The sequence below is a fragment of the Neodiprion fabricii genome, chromosome 7 (assembly GCF_021155785.1).
Source record: "Neodiprion fabricii isolate iyNeoFabr1 chromosome 7, iyNeoFabr1.1, whole genome shotgun sequence".
Classification (NCBI taxonomy): Eukaryota; Metazoa; Arthropoda; class Insecta; order Hymenoptera; family Diprionidae; genus Neodiprion; species Neodiprion fabricii.
In genome coordinates, this window is record NC_060245.1 from 24,324,997 (window position 1) to 24,341,133 (window position 16,137).

General features: G+C 39.6%; 1 protein-coding gene and 1 long non-coding RNA gene across 3 annotated transcripts in view; one reads left to right on the plus strand and one right to left on the minus strand.

The window, feature by feature from the left end:
- Positions 1 to 3,566: 3,566 nt before the first annotated feature.
- On the minus strand, positions 3,567 to 9,088 carry LOC124186957. Of its 2 annotated transcripts, none has more exons than XR_006871753.1 (4): positions 8,541 to 9,088; positions 6,269 to 6,385; positions 3,775 to 4,165; positions 3,567 to 3,705 (listed from the first exon to the last, which is right to left on the minus strand). It is a non-coding gene; the product is annotated as an uncharacterized LOC124186957 (long non-coding RNA). The 2 variants fall into 2 exon arrangements; XR_006871752.1 differs by lacking the exon at positions 8,541 to 9,088 and adding an exon at positions 7,002 to 7,119.
- The window catches only part of LOC124186956 (ryanodine receptor), a 34,244-nt gene continuing 22,077 nt past the window's right edge, over positions 3,971 to 16,137 (plus strand). Inside the window, exons 1-15 of the mRNA XM_046579131.1 lie at positions 3,971 to 4,109; positions 9,842 to 10,045; positions 10,698 to 10,712; positions 11,645 to 11,722; positions 11,815 to 11,890; positions 11,962 to 12,074; positions 12,178 to 12,377; positions 12,466 to 12,648; positions 12,765 to 12,936; positions 13,032 to 13,201; positions 13,293 to 13,417; positions 13,506 to 13,876; positions 13,966 to 14,297; positions 14,427 to 15,535; positions 15,605 to 15,813. Coding sequence (XP_046435087.1) covers positions 4,056 to 4,109; positions 9,842 to 10,045; positions 10,698 to 10,712; positions 11,645 to 11,722; positions 11,815 to 11,890; positions 11,962 to 12,074; positions 12,178 to 12,377; positions 12,466 to 12,648; positions 12,765 to 12,936; positions 13,032 to 13,201; positions 13,293 to 13,417; positions 13,506 to 13,876; positions 13,966 to 14,297; positions 14,427 to 15,535; positions 15,605 to 15,813 — 3,411 coding nt within the window. The 5' untranslated portion in view covers positions 3,971 to 4,055. The remainder of the gene's footprint in view (positions 4,110 to 9,841; positions 10,046 to 10,697; positions 10,713 to 11,644; positions 11,723 to 11,814; positions 11,891 to 11,961; positions 12,075 to 12,177; positions 12,378 to 12,465; positions 12,649 to 12,764; positions 12,937 to 13,031; positions 13,202 to 13,292; positions 13,418 to 13,505; positions 13,877 to 13,965; positions 14,298 to 14,426; positions 15,536 to 15,604; positions 15,814 to 16,137) is intronic.

The following is a 16,137-nucleotide window of genomic DNA, read 5'->3' on the forward strand; positions in this document are numbered from 1 at the left end:
TTTATCACAACGACAATAAACATTCGAATTAACACAATATATATATATAACTCGCATGTCGAGTGTTTGACTTAAAAGTTGAATTTAAGGGCAAACTTGTTGAGGTCAGACTCGATGCGAGTGGAAGGAAAACGGTAGGAGAGAGAGAGACCAGCTGTTGTTGAAAAGGTGATATTTTATTAAAAGAAGAAAAGAAGAGAAGCAAAGTTATTAGTCGAGGAGGAGAAATAAGAAAAGGGAGAAACGATGTTTTATCAACTTTTAAGTGATGCTCTTAGCATGCGCCTCCAACATATCCATATTTTGCTCATTAATACCATAAATGTAATTAAAATATTCTCTTATACGGACACGTTTATTCACAAAATACTAACATTATCAACGATACTGTTAACAGTTGCGATACACGTAGCAATTTATAAATTAGATCTTTGTAGATTATTTGTAGGTCATAGATAGGACAATTAGTGCAGCGATTGAAACGTACCTGTCCGAATCGACCAGATAGCTGGTTTTGCTTCTGCACAATAATTTTCCACTGATTTAACACGTTTTCTTTTTCATCAATTTTCATCTCCAGCTTATAACAATTCGAACTTTCAGTATATTTTGTTGACGTGTAAATACCATTTAAACAAAAAGAAAGGATTTGAAAAGATCAAGGTTCACTTGTACGAATTACTGTCCATTTTCTCATAACAACGCTGTCTGAATTATCACAAATTATGAAGATCCAAAAGTAGGTAATATTTTGAGAGGCAAAACCTTTAGCATATAGAAAAAGAATTCTATATATATTTAATAAACACGTCGTCTTAATAATTACAGAAAAAAAAAACATTGAAAATTATACAGTCGTTGAACACAAAGAGTAATATACACATAAAAAGAAATATGAAGTTACAACGGTAAAAGAGAGAAATTGATTTTTCTTTTCCTGTAACAAATATTTCAAACGCTATGAAGGAAATTCAGAGTGATATAATAGCCAGTCGTTCGTCAAGGCTTTAGATGTAGATACAGATACTATAGAAAGATGAAAAACGTACAGATAAAATACATATGTATGAAATTATAGATTATACAGAGAAATGGAAGAAGGGAGTAATGTGGTGGTAGATAGCTGGGTAGTAAAGAACATCCGACAAAAGATCCGTGATCAATAACGTTCAATAACGGAGAGGGTAAATCTACACAGATGGAGAAATTACAACGCAAGACCTCCGGCGACACTCACTCGAATCATTTTTAGAAATAATAATATTAGAAGATGACTAGTTGGAAACCGGGTTGAGTTGGGTATCTTTAGATGAATGATCGAATAAATAAATGAATGAGTTCGCCATGCATAACGCCCCGAATAAGTTATAAATTATAAATATATAAATAGGTGAATGTAATAGCAATTAACTTATTCTTAACGTTCGTGAAATTCTGAATTATTATGAGAACAGTACAGTTAAAATTTCTTGACTTGTACTTCTGTAAATTTTAGAAATAAACATTTAAGCGAAAATAAAAATCAATAAAAACGCAATTGTACATATCACGTGTATAACATATCGTAATTTTTGCACGTATCATGTCGTTTTAAGTTGTTACAATCAAAGTAATTTTTATTAACTGTTTGCTTCACTTTTTTTTTTTTTTTTTTTTATTGAACTTTGCAATATTTTCATCATTGATAGGGCATATGTTATATATTACTGTATATAAACGAGTAAATATCGTACAACCGCACGCACCATATAATTACATCCGTCAAATATTTGACCGGAAGTATCAATCAATCATCCCTCAGTGATTGAGTAAAATTATAAACAGATATATACAGGTGTTGAAGTGTACAAAGCAATCTTGGCTTCGGGATCGGAATGACAACTATTATTAAACTAGAGTGTTTATTACGGTGTAGAAACAACAGGGAAAAGAAAACATCTCTGGTAATATTTCTCGAATTGCGGGTTGCCTTGATAAACGGCAAGCCGTACGGTAGATACGTTTATTATATTTATATGTACACCTATAAGCATCCAACGCGCTAATCGGTCCCTAGTCGAAAATAGTTACCAGCTATTCCGGGGGGGGGGGGGGTTCACCCGCGCTTTAAACTAAAACGTCACGCACTTGAAACGTTACATACATACATACAATAACGTAACGTTGGGTAACGGCCGCACGTGCGTAATCGTCTATATCCATCATTGCATTATATATCGTTCACAATGTGTTACTCAAATACCTAAAAATATGTGTACGCATGCTTACGAACGTCGTTATACCTTAAAAACTGTTGATCCGCCTGTAACGAAACACATCCTAAAACCTAGCTAGACGTTGTAGCTGTTCACTGAAAAAAAATTGATCAAAATCGGTTCAGTAGTTGCGGAGTTATAACCGAACATACGGACAGACGGACGGAAAGACGTTGAGCTTCAAAACGAGAAGAGCGCGTCGTTCGAAATTCAAATCCTGGGGAGCGAGCTTTTCTCCTCTCGCGCCTTTCGACTGTTTGCGTCGCGTACGTAACGACGAACAACGGAATCGGAGCTCTAGAGATACGTCGTTGGTCGTCGGCTCGCCGAGCCAACAAGGGAATAGTCGTGGTTTTGGAAATATTTATCAGTCTTACGAGGAGCGTCGAAGGCGCGTATCACGACGAAGCAGACAGAGTCGGAATCAAGCTCGTAGTCTTTTTTGCTTTCTGCGGGCGACCGCGAGCGTCGAGACCATCTCGGCTGTACCAAAAATAGCCGAGAGCCGAACGGCTGTTCGGATCTGTCCTCTTCCGAGTACCGGAGTACCAGAGCTCTTCTAGCTTCGATAGAAATTTCGGCTCGCTGCTATTTTAGCTCGGTGCAATAACAGTTTTCGGTACAATACTCACCTTCGATAATCACGTGCATTATTGATACGAACGAATATTACATATTATATTATATATATATACTCCTGTGTATACATATATACATATAAATATATATATATATATATATTATTATATATATATATTATTTTACGAATACCCGCGACGCGATAAACTCGACGATATTCTTCTTCAAATTTTCACATTGCAACAATTGTGTGATTACTTTTTTTTTTATTGTTTTCGTTCTTACAAAAACGCGAGTGAATTGTATGTACTCCAAGGTGTAAATTATATTATTCTACCCCGTGAAAAAAGTTTTGTGCTGTTTATCAGGTGATTCTATAATTATTCAATATATCGCGTTATTTATTTCTTTCCTGCGTTGCCGCCGCCGCCGCCGTTTTACTGCTGCTGCTGGTGCTCTTGCAGCAGAGAGGAGTAATAATATACAAAGGTGTTACGAAACAGCTGCGGCGATAAACGCATTAAACTCGCATTATCATATTTTTTAAACAATTTTCCGCTCTTCAGCTTCAAGTGCATTACTTTCGTCATTGAATTAGAATGTCACGTGACTTGGATCCGTGATCACTGCAGTTTTGCATCAAACTTTCCCTCAATTTCACTTATCATTTAATCCCAATTAAATTCCTGCAGTCGATGTACGTGCGACGAAATTACATCCGTTTGACACACGTTTTGAAATTATTTATTTATTTATTTCATTTTTTTTACAGTTTGTTTTATCCAAACTAAGAATTTTTCGGAACAATTCTACATCCCAACAATCGTGCGAATCTTCGGAGACGAAAATCTCGTTCCCTGTCCTCTCGAGCCTGTAAACGAAGGAGCACTTTAATTTTCAAGCACCCCCGTCAGTGTTTACGAAAGGGGAATTGTCGCACCTGCGCTGATCTCCGGGCAATCTGCCGCTACCTGTAACCCGAGGACCCTCGTCGAGACGAGACAGAGCGAGTGCGTCAGTCGTCGTCGCGACGGAGTTTGGTGCCGGCGTTCAGCGTCCGCAAGCCGCGCATCGACCACGCGACGAACATGCTCGAACGTCGTCTCGCCGTTCACTGATATACCCCCGCCGAGTTCATTATACGCCGCAGGGAAGATTGTCGAATAAACCGAAAATTATCACGATTCGAGGAAGAACTCTGCAGCTGCTGCTGCTTGGAGGATGGCGGACAGCGAGGGTGGCTCCGAGCAGGATGACGTCTCCTTCCTCCGGACGGTGAGTAATAAGTTATTCTTCTCTGTCTCGGTACACGCTCTCAGATTTTCCACACCCTGTGACATTTTACCTATTTCTCTCTTACGATCCATCGCTACCCTGTACATCCAGCTCTAATCGGATACGATTGTCCAGCTCCGCTTCATTCACCCTTGCGATTCGTACGATTAATGCGACGATGCTTGTACGCTACCCACCTCCCCGCGTGTTTCTCAATGTTTACGATATTCTCCCTACTCTGAGGGGCGTGTGTATACCTATACATACATATATATATATATATATATGTACATATATGTACATACATACATCCTAGACGTACACACGCATGTGATGTAGCGGTCATTTTCTGTACGCAAACTTAATTTAAAGTAGTTGCGGTTCACCGATCGGGCCATAGATCGTTTATTGCTAGTATACTTATGTACGATTGGAATAGTGGATTTTACAGTCGTCACACTTGTGGGTAGCGACAGTTTGAGGGGTGGATGATCTGGTGCTTTGGCCCATATCCAAGCCTAAGGCTGTAGTAAAATATCTTAAAATATTTTAGTTACGGCGGGATTTTTTGCGTTACGGAAATTTTCGTTATTCAATAATACAAATATTTTAACGACGTGTATTATTTCACAGGATAATATGAAATTTAATTACTCCAGATGTACTATTGCGTGTCCGTTGCGCTAATCTTTTAATTACGTTAGCAGAATTTTAGTGCCTTTAACATGTATACATATATTTGTACGAAGATAATTGATGCGAGTTTGTCCAGACATGTAACAAATACTGGTAAAAAAAAAAAATAAGAAATTACATAGATTTGTCAACCGAAGGTGAGAAAAACGAAATCATCTACAACCGAATGACTTTTTTTTAACTGTCATACAGTTGCGACGATTACGTTCCGTCCTCGCTAAATCGACGTATCTCTTTTTCTCACATTCGTTCATCGAGCACCACCGTTTTCCCGCGATACGCGCCACTTTAGTCACTGGCATCTTCGACTTTCTGTACAACATCTTTAAGTAAAACAGAATGAAGGGGTTCGTCGATTTCGCAACTTTTTTAAGGGTGCGCTTATTCCGTCTGCTCTTTTCGCACGAGGACTTGACGAAGGTGGGTGCAGTTAACCTTCGGTTATCCGCAACGTCGCCACATTGACGAAAGGTTCGGCTATCATGTGACGTGTAATCCGATCGCTTTATTTTTCCACCCTGTTTACGGTGACGATGACTACGCCCGTATTTTCTACAGGGAAAAAATAATCTCCTTTGAGTATAGTCCGGAAAATCGGAGACGCGTGTATTACAATACACGTATAGTAGCTCTGTGAATCGCGCTCACCCGTCACCGGAAAAATGCCTTTTTTTGTATCGGAATTTTCCGGACCGTTTGTCGTCCATGTCTTTTCACTGGTAGTAGGTACGTCATGTCACGTTTCGACAGCGCCACGCTCTACTACCTAACTACTCTCCACTTGACAATTTAGCTCGTCCAGGTTATTGAACACGAATTAAAAATAAACTTTGTTCGGCGTTTGACGTTTAATGTAGCTTATTTTGTTTAGTTATCCGAATGTTTTCTTCTGATATTCATCTTTTCTCGTCTTACCGTGTGCTTGAAGTCATTTCAACCAGTCAACTCATACTAGGCAGCATTAATTGCTTTAATTTTCAAGAGAAAATAATGGCACGTGGGTTAGAATATGTCTGAGAAAAAGAATAAATAAATAAAATAGGTTGGAAACGTTAGAAATTGCTATACGTCCGGCGGGATAACAAACCGTTTTACACACAATACTGCACAGGTCAGCTTTAAAAGGCGAGAGTGCCGGCTGAAAGTAAATTGGTTCGCTTTATCTTTAAATTCGCAGGCACTCATAATTAGGAGAGTAATCGTTATAATATAAGAGGACGGCTACGTATACGGTCTCTCTACAGACAACGGTAATAAATCTCCGATGTAACGATACAAATCGCATCAGATGTCTCGGCACCGCAGATTATGGATAATAGTGTAGGTAGTCGGCATGCCTGCCTTCTGGTTTCGCTAATTTTTTATGCATATCATTTGTAACGCGGGCCATTTAGAGCGAAATAACTGTTGCCGCAATCTCTGCCGCATGAAAAGGACATGTATATATATGTATATGCACACACCCCCTTAGTCGTATGCCACCGATGCTCGGGGGGGTGATGTGTTTTAATTTTTGCAAAGCTTCGGGTCTCTGATCCGCGAGTAGCCGTTGGATTTCGATGTAGGTGGTGATCATGTACCTGAAAAGAGTGAAAATTGTACACTTTTGCGTGCACGGGCGTAGCATGTGAACCGAATCAAAAGCCACAACGGATTGATAGGGAAAGAAGATAAATATACCTGCACACTTTTAATCATATATATATATATATATGTATAGTGAACGCTAGTCTGACCTTTGACTTTTCGTACCAGAATTGTCGGTGAATTATGTCGCTACGATAATCGAATAAATTCAAGTCCTAGGGATTCCAAGGATTTCAAGCTAGCGCCACATTATATTCTTGCTCTTGTCGCGAACCAAACCGCGTGACAGGCACCCGCGGCTGTCGTGTGTATAATGTACAATAGGTACCATGGCTAGGCTTGTTCTCGTAATTAGACTGTCTAAAGTTATATCGCGTTTTTACTTTAAACACTAGTATCGACTTACGTGCCTATTAGAATCTCCAATGTTAATCGGTAATCATAAAATTCGTCCGAATCGATTGCGAAGTGCCGAAACTTTGTACAGAATAAAAAATGCCAAGTGTTTAAAAAAATGTAGTAATAAATTTAATGCGGTCTCGCGTTATTACGAACACGTTGATGATTCACGCGCGGCTAAAGATGACCCGATCATCGGTGATGAATTACCTTATAACGAACCGGAAAATTTTTTTCCCGATTTCGTTTCTACCGGATGTACAATCACGTTGATTCGGAGGCAAGTTGCTGCCGATTTGAAGGCCATGGTAGGTAATTTATTGATTAAAAAATCTGCAAGATTGACGGTAAATTAAGTTAAAAACTTGAAAGTGCGACGAAGACGCAAATTAATATTTGCACATCGTAGAAAAATATTGTACGTGACACGTGACTATCTGTTAAATTTTTCCATGTTATTGTTTTTTTTAAATCCACTTAAATAGTCCGCGAATGCACGATAAAAACATATAAATTTACAACGAGTATGATAAAATAGTGCCACTTGTTTCCACCTGCATTTTCTACACACGTGAATTTAACGAAGATCGATGATCTGAATTGTGGAAAACACGGAGCGCAGTTAAAGGGATAGAAATTCACTCGTAGCCTTGACCCGCGTATAAGCTTAAGGTCTTAGTTTCGATCCGAGGGTTGGTTTCCCCACCAGAGCGAACGTCGTTTCAGTTTCCCAGACCGTTAGGTTAGCATTCGTTGCGGTAAAGCATGAAACATATTTTCACAATTATTACAGCATAATATGCAGATATATGTACGGCACACTTGCAAGCCTAACGATAAGCCCTTGCGGGTCGAGGTCTCAAGCTGGTAGAGGGGGCATGTCGTTGCCATCTGTCAAGGAAATGAATCGCGTGTACACGGAGAGTGGACCTCGTGTTGCGCAACTCTTCGGTGATTAAAACTTAATTCGCGCAGTTCAGTCTGCGAACACGTTTATATAGCAGGGTTATTACGGTTGTACATGAATTAACATTAAACGATTTATATATAAATTCGTATTATCCGCGCAAACTGCGCTTCCGGTTATACGAATAGATATCTTACCGGTGAGCAAAGGTCTATTGTATCGATAAATACAAATGATTCCGTGAGATGTAATATCTTTTAGTCATTTTCTGTATCCTCGTGCATGGTAATAATGGAAAAACGATGAATGTCGTACAGACGGTAATAATTAAAGACCGACCGAAGTCTCCGTTTCGGTTTCGGTCTCGGCCGAAAGCAGCGTTCGTGTCGATTATGCCGAGTACTGTCGGTTATGTTCGAAATTAATTTTGTAGTTACATCGCATTCCAAAAATGAAGTGATTTTCTAATAAATTGAAGTCTTTTATTAAATATAATCGAATAATGTGTTACAAAGCTAGGAAAACACTACATTTCGGGGTATAATGAAATTTTGACCAAATATTAACCTATCGACATATAATTTTCGGTTTCGGTTACGGTTTTGGTCGAAACTAGAAGAGGAGCCGAGTATTTGATTACGGTTTCGGTTTTCACTGAAAATTGTGTTTCGGTAGGACACTGGTAATAATCAGGGCCCGGATAAACATGTATTAAAAATTACAAAATATATGCATAAAATGTAGTCTTAAAAAACTAAAATATGGAAAATAGAAACCGCATCACTTCATGCAGAAAATCAGATAAGGAATAAAAATGATTTACATAAAAAATGAGTACTTACATATTAACCCCTGACGGGAAAACATCCAAACCGTATACCTTTCGTGGCAACGAGTGTAAAAAATACCCAGGGGAAATTAATTTCAAATATCTCAGCCTCTGATTAAGCTAGTGAAATTTTTTTTTTTATAAATTAAAGTTCAGTCCAATATTTTTTATTTTTTTTTTTTTGGGAGGGGGATGGGGGGAGGAATTTTACCCTCATTGCCTGTCAGGGGTTAATCCGAGGCTCGGTAACAAGGCAGTTCCGGGGCAGCAAGTGGCAGCCGTAGTCACTGATCATTCGTTCGGTGCGGCGACGTTAGTAGTAAACGGCGCTCTGGTCCGCCTGTGCCAGTAGTAGTGATCAGCGATGCGTCCGGCGTCAGTTGTTGCGAGCAAGTGACAGCCATGCGCGGCCGAGGCTAGTGGTGAAAGCCATGAGCGCGGACAGTCTAGCCTGACACGGGAATCAGCTACTGCTGTCTGGCAGCGAAGATGTCGGGCGTGACACAGACCTTTGCCACTGAATCTAAGTGTCGCCGTCATTGAGAGAATCTCTACATGCGCGAGAGGCAAAATGTCGTTCAATCTTCGAATATTGTATTCCAAAAATTTCCCACTCGACGTATTAAGAGAAAATGACGTTTTTTGTAAAATAATAATATTGATGAACTCATGGATTTTAAGACCGATTTAATACATACTGTAGGTTTTTCTCACCTTGTTGGACAATTGTCTTCTTCCTCTTCCGTGATCTTCAATCTGAATCGACACTATGATCTCTGTTTCTGTTACTTCTTCATGTATTATTTTCAAGATTCTAATTAATTTCATCACGCTATTCATCTGCGTTTCCATGAGTTCTCGCAAATTCTCATTTTTCTCTCTCCTCTTAACCGATTAACCTTCTAATATTCACTTTCGATTTCATCGTACGCCAAAAAACTCAGCACAATGTTGATCCTTATCGCAAGGCAATGTACCGAAATGTAATCAAATCAAATGGTACGAATTTGTTCTACTTATAATTTCTTGATCAATTGAAGCGATACGATCTATCAATACACAGAGATACGTTTGTAGATTCAAATCATACTCTGCGGTAGCTGAGAAATATTGAAGACTCGACTATAAACATATAGCATACCTAGAATCAAAATAAACCTGCTCAGATTTCCAAAGCTGATCTATTTTTCCCTTTTTTTTTCTCACCGTGGTCTGATGTAGGTATTACATGTGATTGAATTCGACGAGCGGTGACAGTTCTCAGATACGTATACCGATTTCACTTCCATTCAAAATTGTTATTTAAATTTTCAGGAGGACATGGTGTGCCTGTCCTGCACAGCCACCGGTGAAAGGGTCTGCTTGGCGGCGGAAGGTTTTGGAAACCGACATTGTTTCCTCGAAAACATAGCCGACAAGAATATTCCACCAGACTTATCGCAATGCGTCTTTGTAATAGAACAGGCGCTATCCGTACGAGCGTTGCAGGAATTGGTCACCGCAGCAGGTTCCGAAACGGTATTATATTTTTTCTCCTTTGTCCACTATTAATAAAAAATTGTGTTACATGCTATGAGACAACATGAAAAAAGAGTTCATTTCACAAATTTTATTAAATGAAAATTTAAAAAAAAGATCCGCACTTGCGATTGAAAACTTAAGTCAGTGTGTTTGAAATAGGAGTGGGCCATAAATAAAAATAAATCTATGCCGTTCAGACAGTGAAAAGTGAACAAATTAAAACAAAGTGTTTTGCTCCTCTATGTTACTAAACAGGTTGATGTATTCAGAATAAAAGTGTGGCATTCGATTTTTATGACATTTCTTCATTACTTCGTGTAGCAGCTTTTGTACGTATTACTTCTGAAACCTCTTCTTTCTTGGATTCATTTTCTGCCCTACCACGTTACACCTACGATCATTTCTGAATACATCACGTCGTCTCTTTCTTCTTCATTTTTTATCTCGTCCAGTCAATCGCATGCACCTCGAGTATATCCTCGCGAAAGTTAACGCAGGCTATCATCCTGCCATATCCTATCACACGGTCGTGTCCGTCCATTCAAATTTTCAGATAGAAACTTGAGCGGCTGTTTCTTATAGCACGATACAAAGTAGTAAAAGCAAGTCCAATGAATCTAAGTCGATATGTATTTTTTTTCATTTGCAGCAGCAAGAGTCTTTAGTAAGTATTTTGTTCTAAATTTATCATCTCAGAACTTGCACTATTACATTTCGTTCGTTAGAGACTACCGATGTTTATTATTTTGCTGCACAATGTTATTTTTTGCTTTTTCAAACTTAACAAACATCTTCACACACAAGTTGCCTTTGTGGTCGATGCTCCGTAGCGACTTCATTGCTGATAATAATATCATTAATAAATAACATTGAACATAATGATATGAAGTATATAATTGCAGTTCAAGTAATCCCATTATAGTTACTTTGTTATCATACACACTTTCACTTTTTCTTCATCAATGCTGTATCGTGATTATGGTGACCATCCAACATAAACGCAGTACTCTGGATGATTGTGACGTAACGTTATTTTGTAACGAAACTAACCTTAATTTAATATATGTAACACTTGAATGCGTATTATGGCCTTCTCTTATCAGTAGACTAACGGATTGAAGTATTGTTGTATTTGAAAAAGACATGTATATCATCACATTAGTGGATCAATTCAACAATGCTTGATACTCGTTTGAAAAAAAAATTGATGTAGTTATATTTTGTGTTGTTTCGTAATTATTTAAAATAAATAATAAATCATCATTAATAGCAAACACTTAATTACATTTTAGAGAATATGGGGCTTTAAATGTAATTTTCTACCTTGCCTCTATCAATATACTAAATATATTTGTCCCGAATATTTTTTTACAAATGTGACCGTTGAAAATGCTTTCTCTGATTCTTCACGTAATTATTCCAGAAAGAAAAAATGGCTGATCATTGCTAGATTTGTCAGCATCAGGTCATGATTTGAATTTCGCCAATGTAAAAATACACGCTAGTTGTAAAAGTTTGAAGTACTGCTAATCGGGGTTTATCATCTAATATACTAATTTTTACGGAGCAAACTTAGACTGATATATAAATTTTTAGGGGAAGGGTACAGGATCTGGTCACAGAACTTTGCTCTACGGCAATGCAATTCTGCTCAGGCATCAAAACAGTGACATGGTAAGCAGCAAGTCCGATCAATTATAATCCCGGTAAGAAAAGTATCACGATATAATCCCTTTAGCTACTAATTGAAATGAGAATATTTTCAGTATCTGGCGTGCTTGTCCACCAGTTCGTCTCACGACAAACTTGCATTTGATGTCGGTTTGCAAGAACATTCTCAAGGTACTGATAAAACTTGGTACATTCTTCGACAGCTGTGATCACGCTCATTTCTATCCCGAAACTCATTTCAGGAGAGGCTTGTTGGTGGACGGTTCATCCGGCTTCCAAGCAAAGATCAGAGGGTGAGAAGGTCCGAGTGGGTGACGATCTCATTTTAGTATCAGTCGCTACCGAGCGATACTTGGTAGGTTTCCATTTTCTATGCTCCCTGAAATCAGTCATTGAACGTTGTCACGTGTCCGCACTACTCACGTCCTGATATCGTTCGTTTTACTCCTGAAAATCAGCACACGACGAAGGAGAACGACTTGTCTGTGGTTAATGCCTCATTTCACGTTACACACTGGTCAGTGCAACCATACGGCACTGGCATAAGCCGAATGAAATATGTCGGCTATGTCTTCGGCGGCGATGTATTGAGATTCTTCCACGGAGGTGACGAATGTCTTACTATACCATCCACATGGAGCACCGCACCTGGTCAAAAGTGAGTCATGCAACGTTTCCAAGAAATGGACAATTTCAGTAGACTTCCTTGAGTCGTGTCGAACTCATCATTGTTGAAATTCTTCCAGCATGGTTATCTACGAAGGAGGAAGCGTAATGAGCCAAGCGCGATCTTTGTGGAGATTGGAGTTGGCCAGAACGAAATGGGCTGGTGGTTTTATTAATTGGTCACATCCCATGCGTATCAGGCATCTTACCACAGGTCGTTATTTGGGTGTTAATGAGAATAATGAATTATATTTGGTGGGCCGGTGAGTGATCGTTATAATATATTATAACTGTAACTGAATTTGTTTAAACATAAGTTGTCTAAAGCTGTGTTAGTGTTTCGAGAATAAGCAAGAATTTTTCAATTGTTGAAACGAAGGAACGAGGCTACCATAGAGACCTCGACGTTCTGGCTCCAATCAGAGAAAACAGATACGAAAACCATTCTCGAGGATAAGGATTTGGAAATAATCGGAACACCGATCATCAAATACGGTGACTCCACAGTGATTATGCAGCACGCAACCAAGGGTCTCTGGGTCTCGTATAAGGTAAGAAGAAAAGCTAGTAAATTTATTCGCGTCAAAATTATTTGTGCCAGTGGAATAGTGTTTAATCTCCTTCCGTATACTTATCGTGCTCGTAGTCCTACGAAACCAAGAAGAAAGGCGTGGGTAAGGTCGAAGAAAAGCAGGCGGTACTGCACGAGGAAGGAAAAATGGACGACGGACTTGACTTCTCTCGGTCTCAAGAAGAGGAGTCAAGGACAGCTCGGGTTATCAGGAAATGCAGCAGTCTGTTCACACAGTTTATTACGTGAGTCGTAGTTTTAAAGGATTCAATTTTTCCGAAGGATTTAATTTTTCGACGTGTTTAATTACCAAAGATATAATTTGTTGCGTTTTAGTGGCTTAGAAACTCTTCAAATGGATAGAAGAGCCTCAATGTTCTTTCAGAATGTGAATTTGAACGAAATGGTCATGTGCTTGGAAGATCTGATCAACTACTTTGCTCAGCCGGAAGAAGATATGGGTACGACTTGAATACCAACTATATTTGAGTTTCTAAAGCCATCTAATTATAATCGACAACATTACAAACATCATTTTCTTCACCGCAGAACACGAAGAAAAACAAAATAGATTACGGGCCTTGAGAAATCGTCAAGATTTATTCCAGGAGGAAGGAATTTTGAATCTAATCCTCGAGGCTATAGACAAAATCAATGTAATAACTTCGCAAGGTTTCCTGGTCGCACTTTCCGGTGACGAGAGTGGCCAGTCTTGGGATCAAATTTCTGGTTACCTTTATCAACTGCTTGCTGCTATCATTAAGGGAAATCACACGAACTGCGCCCAGTTTGCGAACAGCAATCGTCTTAACTGGCTGTTCAGTCGTCTGGGATCGCAGGCGTCTGGCGAAGGAACAGGAATGCTGGATGTGCTTCATTGTGTCCTTATAGATTCCCCCGAGGCTTTAAACATGATGAGAGTATGTCATTTTGTCCAATAAAATGATCGATGAAGTAAATCGACAATTACTCTGGAAAGAATTTGAAAAATATTTTCATATTTTTACAGGATGAGCATATCAAAGTGATAATATCTTTACTGGAAAAGCACGGCAGGGATCCTAAGGTTCTTGACGTATTGTGTTCTCTGTGCGTTGGTAACGGAGTTGCGGTACGATCGTCACAGAACAATATATGTGATTTTCTGCTACCGGGGAAAAACTTGCTGCTACAAACTCAGCTAGTCGATCACGTGGCCAGTATAAGACCAAACATATTCGTTGGCAGAGTCGAAGGTTCGGCTCTCTATCAAAAGTGGTACTTTGAAGTCACCGTTGATCATATTGAACAAACAACGCATATGATGCCTCATCTCAGAATCGGTTGGGCCAATACAGCTGGGTACGTAGCATAAGTTCTAATTGTTGTCCTTCGAGGTAATTAACGTGAAAAGTAGAAAAACGTGGGAGCGAATAGCAAACGCTTTTGAATCAGGTCGATGCATATAAATTGAGAAATTACTCTTCGCAGGTACACGCCGTATCCAGGCGGTGGTGAAAAGTGGGGCGGCAACGGAGTTGGAGACGATTTGTATTCCTTTGGATTTGACGGTGCTTATCTTTGGTCGGGCGGTAGAAAAACGCAAATAGTACAGGACGCGACGGAACCTTACATAAAAAAGGGGGACGTCATTGGATGCACTTTGGACTTGACCATTCCAGTAATAACCTTTGCGTTCAACGGAATGCACCTCAAGGGATCTTTCCGCGACTTCAACCTGGATGGAATGTTCTTTCCGGCAATAAGTTGCTCCTCAAAATTATCATGCAGATTTCTTTTGGGTGGTGATCACGGACGCCTCAAGTTTCAACCTCCGGACGATTTCTCGCCATTGGTCGAAAGTCTATTGCCGCAACAGATTCTCTCTCTGGATCCTTGCTTCTACTTTGGTAACATGAACAAAGTGGTCCTTGCCGGGCCTTGGTTAGTTGAGGACGACACGGCATTTGTACCAACACCCGTAGACACAGCCATGATCAATCTACCCGCTTATATCGAACAGATAAGAGACAAGCTGGCGGAGAATATCCACGAGATGTGGGCTATGAATAAAGTTGAAGCTGGCTGGATATTCGGGGAACAAAGAGACGATCTTAGAAAAATACATCCGTGTATTATCCAGTTTGAAAGACTTCCGGCGGCAGAGAAACGCTACGATACTCAGCTGGCCGTACAGACCTTGAAAACTATCCTGGCTCTCGGTTATTACATCACCATGGATAAACCACCGTCTAGAATAAAGACCTTACGACTGCCCAACGAACCGTTCATGCAGTCGAACGGTTATAAGCCAGCTCCACTAGACCTGAGCGCAATCACATTGACACCAAAGATGGAGGAACTCGTAGATCAACTGGCCGAAAATACTCATAACTTGTGGGCAAAGGAGAGGATCAGTCAGGGATGGACGTACGGGTTGAACGAGGATTCCGAAATGAGGCGGAGTCCGCATTTAGTACCTTATTTCAAGGTTGACGAAGCGATAAAGAAAGCGAACCGGGACACAGCCAGCGAAACTGTCAGAACACTGCTCGTTTATGGGTACATGCTCGACCCACCAACGGGAGAGCAGCACGAAGGTGAATCTGACCGTCAAACAAATTTAACGTGACTCGACATGATGATCAACTAGAATTTATACCTTCCAGCTTTGCTCTTGGAGGCCAGCAGATTACGGCAACTTTTGTTCAGAACATACAGGGTGGAAAAAAATTACGCCGTCGCCAGTGGCAAGTGGTATTTTGAATTCGAAGTGCTCACTGCTGGACCCATGCGAGTAGGTTGGGCAAAATCCGATTGCATGCCTGGTAGCATGCTCGGTAGCGATGAAAATACCTGGGCTTTCGACGGATACAACGTAAGGCAATCTGAATATTATTATTAAATTTGATTTTTTTGTTTTCTCATCCCTAAAATATTTCCATTCACCATCAGTGGCCCAAAGAAAAAAAAAAAAATCAAAAAATAAATAAATAAGAAGAAATAACTGATCACGGTCTTTTCCCGACCAAAGTGTACATCCTTTATGTGGTAATATCTCTCATCCCAATATCTGTCCCTGTTGTGTGAGACTGGTACTGTTTCAGAGAGATACTTGAAAGAAATGAGTTTTCTCTGAGGAAAACGATGAAAAAATGTTTTGAGAATGAGTCGAGTTATTTGTTTTATAATTTTTTTGGGC